The following is a 15,311-nucleotide window of genomic DNA, read 5'->3' as shown; positions in this document are numbered from 1 at the left end:
ATAGGGGGAGCTCCAGAAATCTAGGAAATCCATTTATTTAGAGAACCCAAATTTTTTTCATGATCTTCACTGAAAGAAGCATGTCTATAACTATAGCTCTTATATAGTCATCTGGTCAGGGTGTTCTTGCTGCAGAAATAGGTAACACCAGCCCAAAATATAGAGACCAAAGATGATATTCTCTCTCCATGATACTAGCCTCTGTATTGGCATCTCCTTATAGCCACTGTCCTAAGTACTTCCCATTGGTTTCTTGGATATAAGACAAAATTCTGAAAGAGTGCTAGTGCTTAATTCAGTGAGTTCAATCACGGATGCCCAGGTGGTTCAATATCCTTTTTAGAATATGCCAACAAACCTAAGGACACTAGTAGGGGTCACAGAAAATGGGCAGCAGCTTGATTTAGCAGGAGGGATGGCCTCTTAGCCTGATCACCTCTTGACTCCTTGGTTCCTTTTCAAATCAGGACCAGATGGAAAAACACCAGCTTTCCACCACTACTATCACCTCGTCTTCACCGGCAGCCTCTTGGAGGAACTGATTTCCCATAGGTCCCAAATCAGTCTGAGTCATGGGCTCTAGGGTCTCAAACAATGGCCCAGTAAGTCTAAGCAGGAACTTGATGTGTGCCAAAAATATCTGTAAGAATGAAAACAATCATTTTATTTGCTTGAGGGGTAAAGAAGGCTGTTTAAAACAACAAGCAAAATGAAGGTATAGAATTTAAATATATGCTTACACCATTTGAGGTGAGTTTGCTCAGCAAGAAACAAATTTCCATTTTTAGTCATTCTTTTCTTATGACCTCTATTTGTATAGATTGTAATTGACACATTTCTATAGGAAACTTAGAATTTCCACATGCAACGAATGAACTGTTGATGCATTCAAAATACTGATTGGGCTGAGGCTATCAAAGTAGAGTCACATTTCAAAATAAGAAGTGCTGCGAGTCAAGGTAGTTCTACCAAGCATAGCGACTATTTCTGAAAGTCTTAGCGCCTAGGTCAGCTTCCATGGTAGCAAAATCAGGCTTTATCAAAACGGTATAATTAAGAATGGGTGCAATATTTTAACCTTGCTTCCCAAGAGTTCCACAATGTTTTTTTAACATGCTTATAAATATTTGCTTTTGTGGCATTTTAGGGGGAGCTTTCCATATAAACATTTGGCTTCCAATGAGTTATCCCCAGAATAATTCGTGCCCAAAAGCGCTCTGCTTGGCTATCAGTGAATACTGTGCTTAATAACTGCCTTATTTGTGTAACTGGCCTGAATGAAAAAAGGAAAAGGTAGTAGAGAGAGAAAGACATATTCATATAAATATAAGAACACCCTTGTTGCCTTATAAGAGTTTAAGAAATATGCACCAATACCCTAACTACCATTCAAGCTTAGCTTAATGCCAAGATTGTGGTGGATTTGTGTTTGGCCTTTTAAAAAACATCTGGATAATTGTACCTGACACTGTTAAAGTTTTTTAGTCATGAATCACATTTACTAACGGAGGAAATCCCAGATTGAACTGCTTAAGTGAAATTTTACTTTTATTGTTGTAATTACAGTTACTGTATCCTACAACCATCAACTAAAGCAACTGAAGAATTAATCACTCATCCACCATCTTGAAATTGAAAAGAATGAGGGTTCTTAGCTAAGATTTTAATTCTTTTCTAAGCTAGAATCACAGAACTTTTCTTTATGTAAGTAAGGAAGCAACATTTATGAAACATATGAACTAGCTATGACTCTCCCTGTATTTCCATTCCCAAAAGGCAAAATTTGGGAGTTGAAATGGGACAGTATGTATCTTGGGAGCAAAATGTCAATATGAAAAAACGAAATGAAAAATGTGGTGTATAGTAATGTGAAATGCAGGCTTTTTAAAAGAAAACTAAGTATTTTGCAAATTATGTGGTAGGTAAAATACATCTTTTATTCCTATTTATTGGATTGGAGGAAGGATTGCAAATTCAGGATCCTTATAGCGTGAACTGTGTTCTATGTACACAGTCATACTTTTTTATCTATTCTTTATTAAATTCTTTGGAACAATCTTTATTATCTCTTCCTCCCAAAAATACTCTTACCATTTTCCTTGAAATGTATACTTCTCTGTCTACATTTCATTCTTCCCAATTTTTATATAGACTTGGAAATACAAATTATATCACTTTCTTCTTAACTTTAAGAAAAATGGTCCTATTCATGCACTGATGAATGGCAGCTTCACTTAGCCTTAGTGTGAAAGAGGCAATAAGAAATAGTAAAGACTGATAAAACAGGAAAGCACATGCCCCATGTGAAATGAGCATTTACTTTTAAGCACCAGTAAAAATGGCAATACACAGATCTTTCAATCTTTCAGGAGAAAGCCTGAAAGTATTTAAATATTTTGTGACTAATTCAATGCTTTAAAAATAAGCAACTGTATTCAGAGGCCAAAAATATCAGTAATTATCACTGGAAAACATGGGAGATTAAATATGTGTACTTCAATCCACACTGGGGGAGGAGAAAGATATAGAAAGCACTAAGAAGTGTCTCTCATAGTCTGTCTTCTACCTGTCAGCCCACCACCAGCACTTATGCTGTTCCAGCAGACCCTTGAGGTGCTAGTGGTCATCTCTGATCCTCTTGTGAAAACCTTTCCCTAATTTGTTTCAAAGTGAATGATTCACACTTGAATTCATATTTGCTGAGAGACTTGGAAAAATCTTAGGGAGTTATAGCAATAACAGTAATGAACTTATATTGAGAGTCACTATTTATTTGCTTATTGATTAGGCACTATTTATTCTTTCACTTAAATATTTACTGAATCCCTGCTATGTGCTAGAACAATAAAGTTTCTGTGATGTCTTAGGCATTTTGTGAGTATTAGAAATAAATCAGTTTAAAAAAAGACAAAAAATGCTTGCCCCTGTAGAAATTATATTCACTGGAGAGACAGATAATAAAATGACTAAGTATAATATAGGTTTATTTAGATGGTGATAACTACTATGGAAAAACCTTAAGTAGGAAAAGATTGTTTCTCTGGTTCTCCAGTGTGAAACTGGAATGGACATATTTAGTAGCTGGTAGATCTCCACATTGGTTCCTTGTAAATGTAGGATAAAAATTATATTAGTGGGGAAATGCAAGCATAGTATCTGAAACCAATATGCTCCCTCACCAAGACAGAATAAACAATATTACATCCTGGGGGAAGTGGCAGAGATTAGTGCTACCCTTTAAGACCTAAAGAATGTAGAGAGATGGCCCTCATTTATCCCCATTTAATTCACCCATTTGGTCCTTAAAAAAATGTCTCTGATCCTGGGGAATAGTAAACCCAACCAAATAGTTTCCCTAATGCAGTTGCTATGCCACATATAATGTCTCTGCTATAACAGATTAATATGGGCTACAGTACCTTGCATTGATTAGCAAATGCATTCATTTCCATTCCTATCAAGGAAAGGGAACAGAAACACATGAATGACATAGACATATTCAGTCTGGACCAGAGTTATTATTTTGGCCTCTGTCATAATATACCCTAAAGGAAACTGGACTGCCTGGACAATCTGCATATCATCACATTGATCCACTGTATTGATGATATCATGTATGATGCCTTTCAAGTATGTCTACACATTTTTTTATATTTATTCCTGAAAGAGGTGGAGCTTAATTCCTCTCCCCTTAAGTGTTGGCTGGACTGAGCACATCAAGTGTTGGTGAAGATACAGAGGAATTGGAACTCATATACACTTCTGGTGAGAATGTAAAATACTTTGGAAAACAATTTGGCAATTTATTTAAAAGTTAAACATATGCCTACTATATATGGTTCAGCCATCCTACCTCTAATTATTTACCTCTAATTAAGAGAAAAGGAAGCATATGTCTACATGAAGACATATATGTATGTATGTCTACATAAAGACCCACATATATAGAGCATTCATAGAAACTGTATTTGTAACAGTGCAAAACAGGGAAACACCCCAAATGTCCATCAATAGGAAATCAAACAAATTTTGGTATATACAAAGGAATACTACTCAGCTATGAAAATTAATGAACTCTGGAGTCATACAACAACATATATGAATCCAAATTACTTATGCTGAATGAAAGTAGCCAGACCTAAAAAATAAAATATGGCTGTATGGTTCTATTTATCTAAAATTCTAGAAAGTATAAATTAACCAATAGTGACAGAAAGCAGATTAATGATTGTCTGGTGACAGGGTGGTGAGTCAGAGGGAAAGAAGGAACATACAAGGGGCACAAGCAAGCATAAAGAATCTTTTAGGAATATGCTCAGTAAATTGTATACTTAAATATGTGCAGTTTATTGTATTGTCATTATATTTCAGTTAAGCTGTTAAAAGAAAAACGATTAAATCTCACATCAGTGATGTCCAGTACTTGAACCTTGGGTTCAAAGACCATAATCTAGGAATGCTATTCCCACTGTAACTCACAAGGAAGTGATCTGAGTCAATCCAGGGGGCTTTGGTTACCTGGAGGTCAGGTCGATGTGGCAGGTTGTTGAGAACTTTAAGTTAGGAGATACACAGGTGGCATTCATTCTTTCAGTCAAAAACAAAATCGTGTGCGTAAAATCCACTGTGTGGTGCTACTTATCATGCTAGGATCTAGAGACACAGAGTTGAATCATATATTAAGCCCCTTCAAGGCAGTCAAAGTCATGAGCCAGGTAGATGGTTCAAATTTTCAGCCTGAGCCCATCCTAAAGCATGTGGGGATTTGATAGGATGAGCTACGAGTGTAAAAGTATCAGACCCAGATCAGGCAGAATCAGGGTTGGGTGCTGAGGTAGAAGCTAGATTGATTGAAGTGTTATTTCTGAGTATCCAAGTTCTTTCCCTTTATATCCATGCTTGAGCCACTCAGCAAGGGTTGTGAGCAGAGTAAGATTCCAGCGAAATACAGTAGATGCCCCCAAATATGTATCTACATTGAGCCAAAGAATGAAAGGAAGAGTATATGGAAATTTTCAACATGAAGAATATTGAAGAAACTGGCTGGCCTAGAATGAAAAGTCAATAGTAGAGAAAAAATAAGTGTACCAGGAAACAGTTTGGTAGAGAATGGACTCAAATTAGAACCTGGCTCTTAAAACTCAATCTGAACAAGTAGAGCTGAATGGGTGCCAGACAGGGATTGGCACAGATAGGGAGCAGAAAATGATCTTTCTTAGTGTAGTGAGGTGTGTAGCCAGATCAGAGGATGGATGGGGATCCTTTCTTGTGGCTATGAGCCCAGGAATCATAGTCAAGGACTCAAAGCCAATCAGAATAGCATATTTAAAATAGTCAGGGCCACTGTTTGACCAAAGGAGCCAGTCTTTGCTCAGTTGCCAGGGGGAGGACACAGATGACCTTAGAGAAATGAAAGTCAATGGACTTTTGACCAGGAGCCCAGAAGAAAGTATCCAGGTCAGGGCAGAAACTGGTTCCTATGGGGTGCTGGTAGGAGACACTCAGGTGTGTGTTGTGGGACCAAGTTAAGAGGGCTAAGAGCCAAAGATTACAGCCAATTTTTAGAAAGAGGTAGGACATGCAAGGATTAGAGTTGGTCATAAAGAGACAAGAAGTTCAACCATCAGATCTCCCAAGGACTCAGATTGCTTTTGAGATTGCCCAAGAACTCTGACTGTGCCCATTATATCTAGTCTTACAGAGTCAGGCATCACTACCTACAGTACCAGATTACTGAGGGCCTTGGCAGCCAGGCACAGGACCTTAGACATGAAGTGATGGGTACTAGCAACCACTGCAAGCTTTTAAGCAAGAGCACAAAAAATGAAAAAAAAAGGTTCAATCTGATAAACTGGACAGAGGAAGAGAGAGCTTGTCAAAGAACCATGGCTTGGAAGCTATTGCAGCAACTCAGGAATTATACAGTGAGGGTGGCAGTTGTGAGGAGCAACTGAAAATAGAGAAAAAGAAGGAGCTGTCAGAGAGGTGGGAGAGGAAGCCAGATTTCAGATTAAGAAGAGGCTGAGTCAATTGCTTCTATGTGGTAGATTGTGACAACAGCCACAACTATAGATGGCTAGCTATGTAACAAGGCAAATGTAGTAAAGTGTTGAAGAAAATAGGTGGTGGGTATGGCAGTGTTCACTGTACAATGCTTTTGCGTTTTTAGTGTGTTTGAAAATTTACACAATAAAATGGCAAGAAAAAATGGCCAAAAATTATTCCCATTCTCTATCTATGCCCTTGCAATATGATTTTTTATACATTCTCCCATCAAGAAGTGGACTCTTTTTCACCCTGTGAATCTGGGTTGGTCACCAACTTGTTTTGGCCAATGGGACATTAGCAAATATGACATATGCAGAAACTTGAAAAGTGCTTAGGCATTGGGATTTTACCATTTTGCTGACCTTAGGAACCTTGCAACTACCATCATATAAACCATATTGGGCTAGCCTGTTGGATGATGATAAACACATGGCCCAGTTACCCCCATCACTCCAGCCAACAACCTGTCAACCAGTGGACATGTTCCTAGGACCACTGACTGCCAGCTTATCACAGATGCATGACTGAGCCCTGCTAAGAACAGAACTGCCTTGCTGATCTCATCCCAAGGCAACCCACAGAGTGTGAGCATATAACTGACTATTCTTTTAAGCCACTACGTTTTGAGGAAATTTTCTATGCATCAAAAGCCAACCGATACATTCTTTGACTCCATTCCAAGCTCTATGCTGAGCATACCCCGTCTTTCTCTGTCTGGCTCTCCTTTCAGGGAGAGGGCAGTGGTGTCTCAGGAATAGAGGGAAGATGGCATGGGGTAGTGACATGAGAAGACGATGACATGGGGTGGAGCCAGTGTGACACAAGAGCAAGGGTCAGTATGACATGGGGGAGGGCTCAGTGTGTTAGCTGAGGGAGGGATGTAGCTCACAGAGGAAGGAGTTTACTTTTAAATTGAGGGCTAGTAAATGTCATGCAGAGAGGTAGAGATCAGCCACACTAGGTGAGGACAGGTGAGTAAGCCTAAGGCAGCTAGGGGGCTGAAGTATTACTGGAAACAGACAGACAGGACTGGCCAGTTGAGATTTCTCTTTGCCAACAGCAAAGCTCTTGGTTTATAGTGCTTATCTCTAGGGGCCAGTCATCTCACTAGGAGAAATTTCCCAGACTACAATGGGAGGGAAGACACTCTAGAAAGATAGGTCCTGGCTGTCTTTCCTCCCTCTGATGCCATCCTCCCTTAATTCAGAGCCCCTTGCTCCCTTGAGTGTCCCTATCCCTCCTTATAATTTCTCCTTTTGCAAAGCTTCCAGGAGATCAAATTGATTGGTAGTTCACTCCCTTTCCAGGTCTTACTGGAAGAGAGTACGGAGAACACAGATATGAACCACCTCTTTCTAGTCTTCACCATTCTGACAGTGACTGGTGATTGCAGATTCCTATTTTGGCTTAAGATTTTGAAAAGGTCACATTGGAGAAAAGTATGGGAAATGGGTCTAGATAAGAGGTCCTTTGTCTGACATCAATCTGAAAGTTAGAGATAAAAATTCAGGACCCCAGTGATTGGCAGTTTCCTAGAATGCTCAGAGATATCTAGGGCCCACTGATTATCTTCTAGCTAAATGGACACAAGAGATTTGTACTCAAACAATTAGACTTGACACAATGGATGGTGGGCGCTGGCAAAAGAATGTGATTTTGTTGTGTAGATAGATAGAAAGCTTGAAGAAAAGAGAAAAATCAAGAAGAAGAAAGGAAGAAGAGGAGGAGTGAGTAAGAGGAAGGGCACAAATACAGAGGGAAGTCTAAAGGAAAATTAACAGGAGTACTCTGAAACGGTTCACTAATACCTTAAATATCAGTAACACATTGACCATTTCAATGCACTTCCACATAAAATATATTAGACTTGTGCCCTCTGGAACATCTGACCCAAACTCTAAGATTCTCCCTCCATTCCCCTATCTGGCAGCAGTAACAACAATAATCGTAACACCAACACCAGCACAAGTAAAATCAGTCCAGAAATTCAATCAGATGAGCATCAAAAAGCCAACCTTTTTGATTTTCCTGAACTCAGAATATGAGCTTTGTCTGGGGACCCTGATCCACAAACAGTGGGTTCTCACTGCAGCCCACTGCTTCCTACCATGAGTAATGGTGGTCCTGGAGGGAGAGGTGTTCCTCTTTAGTCACTGGGATTGTTTTGGTGGGGATTGAGGCTCAGCCCTGAAGAGACTTGCACAGAGGCTTGCAAACCTGAGAGGTGACCAGAAGGAGGTAGGAAACAGATGTAGGTAGTTATGAGTTAGATTCCTGGGTGGATGACATGGGGGAAATTGGGGGAAGCCAGGGAACCAGGGATAAACCAACAAGGAAGAAAAGCCTACACATAATGTGGTATATCAAAGAATTATGAAACTGCAATGGAAATTGCTCATTTGCAAGACAAGGAGATGGAGGTCTTGGCAAATTGTGGAAGGAACTCACACAAAGTCACAAAGAAAGTTGGGGGGAACAAGGATGCAAGATGAGCAATAGAATATCTCCTTCCTTTACTAATCCTTCGTGGCCTGTTCCAGATTTCTTAAGGTAGACATTGCTCCTTCAAAAGAGGAGAGTTTCCAAAACAAGATGAGGAGCTTAACACCCATGCTTACTGTCCAAAACCCAAATTTCACCCAGGATTCTGCTGAGCATGACCTCATGCTCATAAAGCTGAAGCACCCCTTAAAGCTCAATGGTCAGTGGAGGCTTGTGATTCTGCCCAATACTACAGATGATAGAAGAGGGGACAAGTGCACTGTCTCTGGCTGGGGCTGGGCATGGAAGAATTTCAGTGAGTAACCCTCAAAAGAAACCCTTAATGCTCCTTTGAGTATCCATTCAAAGAGAATTATCATATAACTATTATTATAGTTCATGAGAGCTAGAATGGACCTGAAAACTTAATACATCTTAACCTCTCATTTTTTTCATGTGAAAATTGAGGCCCAAATTGGTGACATGATATGGCCAGGTGTAACGTAGCTATTTATGGCTGGAGGTCTCTGAAAACCAGTGTTCTTGGCTCATTCCTCACCCAGGTGAGAGTAAAAAGGATATCTGTAAGAAAGAGGTTGGAAGTGATGCTGAGTGTAGCTTATTCTGTAGAAACTTATTGACAACTATTCACAAAAACACACACGCACAAGCCCAAGGCATGCAGTTTACAGTGCAGAACCAACCAGACCTTGGTTTTCCCATTTCATTATGTTTTCTTCTTTTCTAGTTTCTTTTCATTTTGGCTTTTCTTTCAAAGAATGATGGAAAGTTAATAACCAGAAAAGAGGGAGGAAAGGAGGAAAAATGGGAGTTGAATATGTGAAGGATAAAATAGAAACAAAGCCTCTCTCTCTCTCTCTCTTTCTCTCTCTCTCTCTCTTTCTCTCTCTCCCTCTCTCTCTGCATGTACGTGTGGGTGTCCATGCATGCTCAGACTCAGACCCTGATATCCGGATAAACCAGACTGTCTTTTGGTTCTCTAATGAATAATGTCAAGAATCCCCTGTAAGACAAATTCCTGTTAAAATCACAAAGAACATGTTCTATGCAGGATCATCTCTGGAGAGCAAACACTCCTGTAAGGTAATTCTTTTCCCTCTGCCCCTCCTAAATTTAGTCTGTGACACTGTTTTGGGGTCCACATATCTCCCTTAACCCTATGCAATTTCCTGTCTTTACATTCAAGAAGAGATCAAGGTAAATGGGGTCCAGGAAGGAATAAGTGTCCTTCTTATAATCATGAATGAACTTAGATGTCAGTATGGAAACATTTGAAAGTGTTATTTCTCAGTGGCCTCTTCTGATGTGGTACAGGGTGTGTCGTGAAATGGGCCTACGATTGCCACCAGACAGTTCTATTCTGGGCCCCTCAGATAGGGACTTGGTACTAATCATCTTTGCTTTGGCTACCTTGCCTAATCTATCTCTCCTTTTACTAACAGGAAATAGCTGCTGCCCCAATCCTGTGTGACAATCAGCTCCAAGGGATCCTGTCCTGGTCAGGAGGGTGTATTCTGAGAGGTGATGTTGGCCACTGCACCAAGGTTTCCCACTATATGGACTGGATCCTCAAAGTCATCCATGACAACTGAGCTCTCTCTACTCCCTCTCCCAGTGGCCTCAGAACTGCATCTACCATCCTTGACTTCCCTCTAGCCTCAGAACAGGATGGGAATAGTGTCTTTAGCTGTAAGAAGTTTTCTGTTCCTCCTGTTTTCTTGACTTCTCTTACCCTTTCTCAGTCCCAGCCTGAAAGATCATCAAAAGGTTTGAGCTAGATAATGATCTCATAAACGGAATAACTTCTCACCACTCCTTTCTTCTCCAACTTTCTACTTGCCTGAGGAAAGTTTCCTCACACTTTTCTGGAGGTCTTCACCCTCCAAAGGATATTTGGGCCTCAGGAATGTGACAGTGAGATTGTGGGCACCTCTAGGGTGAGTCCTTTGTCTGACATCATAGTGTTGAGTGAGGCTTCAGTCTGTGTCCTCTCACCACAACATATCTCATCAGGTTGTAGAAAATGCTGGGATGTTAAAATAGGCTGCTGGCAATATGATTATTAGAAATGGAGGCTCGAATTTTATGACAGCAAAAACCGTAAGGCTTTCCAAAAGGGTTAGGAGATGAAGTAGAAGGGAGATGGGGGAAGAGGAGTTAAATACATCATGCTACTAATAGGAAAATAAAGGTAATATCCTGAGAGATTTTTCAGAAGCTAAGCACAGAAAAATCTAAGATAGATGCTGGAAAGAGAGTAATAGAATGACAACAGGGTAATACCAAAACCTAAGTGAGTATAATTGCATGTGTCTGCATGTGTATGTTGTGTGAATGTGCACATATACGTATGTGTATATAGATTGGAGGGAGGTGTGTGAAGAATTATCATCAGGCCAAACAAAATCCATCCTACACTAATTGCCAATTCAGCTGATTTTCTTCAAATCCTGCTTTCACCTGCTCTTATCCTTCCTACTTTTATAAATTGTTAAAAAGAAAACCTAAAATATGTCCAATATTTTTATTATATTTTATTTTGAAATTGTTTAAGATAAGAAGTTGCAAAAAATACAGTTTCTGTGTACCTAGTATTGCCCCAAGAATAATATCTTTTATAACTATAGTAAAATGTCAAAATAAGAAAATTTACAATGTTATAATAGTGTTCACTCAGATGCAGACCTTATTTGGATTTCACCATTCCTTCGTTACATGTAGTCTTTTTAGGGGTTAAAATTTGAAATCTAATCACATGTGTGGATTCCTGTATCCATTACCGTAATTGGAGTCCAGAACTGTTGCATCACCAGAAAGAAAATTCTTTGTGTTATACTTAAACAATCACACCGTCTCTTGACCCCAACCCTCAACATATTGTTCTCTTCTCTATCACTATAATTTTGTCAAGTTGAGAATGTTATTCAATATGCAATCCATATAATTCCACTGCTCTTGTTCTCATTCATGTTGTTCCAAGGGTCTTTTTATTATCATTTCCTTTCTATTTGAGGAACTTTGTTACCCATTTAGAGCAGGTATGTGGTGACAAATTCTCTTAGCATTTCTTCACCTTCTTTCCTGAAGAATCTCTTTTAATGGATAAAGAATTCTGGGTTGACAATGCTTTCCTTTCAGTCCTTGGTAAATATATGCCTCTTCCCTCTGTCCTTCAAGTTTCTGGGAGAAATCTGCTGTATTTGAATGGATAATGCATTGTTTCTCTCTGACTCTGGCTGCTTTTAGAAGTTTGTCTTTGTCTTTCATTTTCGTAGGTTTGATTATGAGGTGTCTGATTATGAATTCCTTAGTTTACTCTGGGATACACTAAGTTTCTTGAATCTGTAGGTTTATGTTTTTCACAAAATTTGAGAAGTTTGAGCCATTATTTCTCCAACTCTTTTTCAGCTCAGTGTTCTTTTTCATCTTCTGATACTTCATCACATGAATGTTAGATCTTCTGTTACTATTCCACAGGTTCCTGAGGATCTGTTAATTTTTTTTTAAATCTTTCTCTCTGTTCATATTGATAATTTCTATTACTCTATCTTCAGGCTCACTGACACTTCTGTCATCCTCATTTTGCTATTGAGCCCGTTGTTTTAATTATGTTTTCCTTTTTTCTGTATTTTATATGATGCTTTCACATCTTGTGGGCCTTGCTGGCCAAGGAGAGACTGGCCCTCCCAGATGTAATTCCTAGAGATAGCAAATGACTCCTCCCACCATGTGCTTTTCATCTGCAAATCAACCAGTACAGAGCCCATACCCCCAACCACCTCCTTCTAACTTTCACACAAGGAGCCAATATTTCCCCTGCCCTAAGTCACCCCAGGGCCGGGTACTGACCAACTAGATAACACCACTATAGCCCAGATTCTGCTGAAATTATCAAACAATCCAATCCTAATCTTGCTCAAATTTGCCTACCCTGCCTTGCCCACAAGGAAACCACAATAAAGTCCTGTGCCCTTGCTTTCCCCTCACTCTTCCTGCCTCCTGACCAATCTGTTACTTCTTCATGTAGCCCTGCATGGCATGGCATGCCCCTCAATAAACTCTTCTTTCAATGGCATTGACCTCTCAGGGTCCTCACTCAGTCACCTCTATGAATTAAATCCTGGGGACAATAAAAAATATCTAATGAGTTTTTTAATTCAGTTAATATATTCTTAAATTATAAAATTTCCATTTGGTTCTTCATATCTTCTATAAATCTTTGCTAAGATTCTTTTTTTTCATTTAATTCAAGAGTATTTGTAATTGCTTACTGGAACATTCTTAAAATAGCTGTTTTAAAATTCCTGTCTGATAATTCCAACATCTGTGTCATTTTGGTGTTGACATCTGTGATTGTCTTTTCTCACTTGAGTTGAAATGTTCCTGATATGATGAGTAATTCTGGAATATATCCTGGACATTTGGATATTATAAGATTCTGGTTCCTATTTAGGTCTCCTAATTTAGTTCACCTATTTATGTTCAGGATGTATGTCCTAGCCCAGTTTTGTGGGCTGTGGTTCAAATGTCAGTTTGATTTATAAAGCCTACATAGTGCTATTCTGTAGGGAGTAGTGGTAGACAGAATATTCCCCTCCACCAAGTTGCCCACATCTTAATCCTCTGAACCCATGAATATGTTATCTTACATGGTAAAAGAGACTTGCAAATGTGATTAAGAATCTTGATGTGGAAAAATTATCCTGGATTATCCAGGTGGGCCCAATGACACTTAGAAAGACAAGTGTCTTTCCAGGAGGAAGGCAAAAGGGCCAAAAAAAGATGGAATATGATCACAGAAATAGAAGTTGGAGTGATGTGCTTTAAAGATGGAGGAAGGGGCCATGGGCCAAGGCATGCAAATAGCCTCTAGGAGCTGGAAATGGCAAGGAAATGGATTTTCCCCAGAGCATCCAGAAAGGATGCAGCTCTGTGGACACCTTGATTTTAGCCCTGTTAGATTTATTTGGCCTTCTGATCTCCACACTGTAAGATAACAAGTTTGTGTTGTTTGAAGCCACAAAGTCAATTCGTTATAAGAGCTATAGGAAACATAAGTTGTGGGAACCAGAGTTCCACCAGCCAGGTCCCTACAGCAGCAGCATTAGTGTGAGGGATGGCATGGCTTTCTCAGAGTGCTTGTCTCAAGAACAAGCAAATTACCAATAACTTACTGGTTTAAAGCAACACATTTATTATGTCATAGTTTCTCAGATTAGTCAAGAGTCCCATAGCTTCTCATAGGATTAAAACCAAGATGTGGGCCAGTTACATGCCCATTTAGAGTTTGAACTAGGAAAAGATCCATTTTAAGCCCTTCACATTGTTGGCAGAATTCATTTCCTTGCAGTTGTAAGACTGAGATTCCTATGTCTTGCCAGCTGTCAGCTAGGGACTATGTTCAGCTCTTAAGGGCCATGCTCAGGTCTTTGCCATGTGGCCCCTTCATCTTAGCAGAAGAAAACCTCCCCCATGTTGAATCCTTCACATGCTTCGAATCTCTCTGACTTCCCCTTCTACTACCAGCCAGAGAAAATTCTTGATTTTTAAAGGGCTCCTATGATTAGGCCAGGACCACCTGGAAAATATCCCTATCTTAAGGTCGTTCGTGCAATGTAACATGGCCTAACCACAGAGGCAATACCCATCACATTCACAGTTCCAGGCCAGGGCATGTACATCAATTGTTGTACACTTAAAAGGTTTCTGTTCTACTGGGCTGCCCCTTTCCTGGACCTTTGACTAGAGAGAGTAGGATTTTCTTGGGGCTCTTTTTGTCTCTGTCCACTGTGTTTCCAGGTTGCAAATTTTTCTGGCATATAGGCCCGGATATATAGAGAGCAAGGAGAAGAAAAACAGGGAACTCGCTTCCAGGTCATTCCTCAAGTCTCAGGGTTTCCAGCTACTTCACCTTCTTTTTTCCGCTTTTCATACCTAGATTTGGGCAAATGATGTGTGTATTTTGTCTACAGTTTTGTTGTTGTTATGATTACAAGGACGTGTAAAATAGGATGCACTTATTCTATCTTTGGGACAACAGTCTGCCTTATACTTCAGTGCCAGTAGCTATTAGCAAGATGGATGTCAGTGGGGTTACAAGGAAGGACCACGGGCCTAGAAGTCAGAGACCTAGGTTCTAGTGCAGAATCTGTTGTTGACTTCTCCATGTGGTACGCCTGCATGAGTCCGAGGTGAATGTGAGAAGTGAATATTAGAATTCCTACTTATGATGATTTTAGCTCACCCTTTAAAATTTTCTATTTTGGTATATGTTTTATAATGTACATGACATCATATATATATGTTAGTACATATATATTTCATACATACATAAATAAATATACAAAAATTGGTGGCACATACTCAAAAATGTTTTATTGGATTTATGACAACACCAGATATCTAAAATTAGGCTGTCCAAGATTTTCTAGGACAGTCTAATTACCTTAAATATGGCTTATTTGATTCAGGACAGCTCCCTTCAACATGGAACAGACTGTAAGTATATTCATCAATTAAGATTCCTTTATATATTTTTAGTTCAAAATATAAATCTTAGCTCAAAAAATCCTTCCTACTGTCCTTAGAACTTTCATATGGAGAAGTAAATGAGGGCAAATTATTCCTAGAAAAGTAACTCTTTTGGAATCACATCCAATAAGTAAAATCCAGTCTCATGGTTCTAACCAAATAAAATTAGGTGAACTGTGTTAAAAGAAAAAGGTGCTTGCTAGAATGCATTTAAGATTATATTTAGTTAA

The 15,311-nt window shown here is 39.3% G+C and overlaps 1 protein-coding gene across 1 annotated transcript in view; it reads right to left on the bottom strand.

Moving 5' to 3' along the window:
• Positions 1 to 488: 488 nt before the first annotated feature.
• NAB1 (NGFI-A binding protein 1) overlaps positions 489 to 15,311 on the bottom strand; it is a 103,847-nt gene continuing 89,024 nt past the window's right edge. The window contains exon 7 of the mRNA XM_057503720.1: positions 489 to 640. Coding sequence (XP_057359703.1) covers positions 609 to 640 — 32 coding nt within the window. The 3' untranslated portion in view covers positions 489 to 608. The remainder of the gene's footprint in view (positions 641 to 15,311) is intronic.

The sequence above is a fragment of the Manis pentadactyla genome, chromosome 6, assembly GCF_030020395.1.
Source record: "Manis pentadactyla isolate mManPen7 chromosome 6, mManPen7.hap1, whole genome shotgun sequence".
NCBI classification, from domain to species: Eukaryota; Metazoa; Chordata; class Mammalia; order Pholidota; family Manidae; genus Manis; species Manis pentadactyla.
Note: the sequence above shows the minus strand (reverse complement) of the source record. Positions and strands in the feature narration are given on the sequence as shown.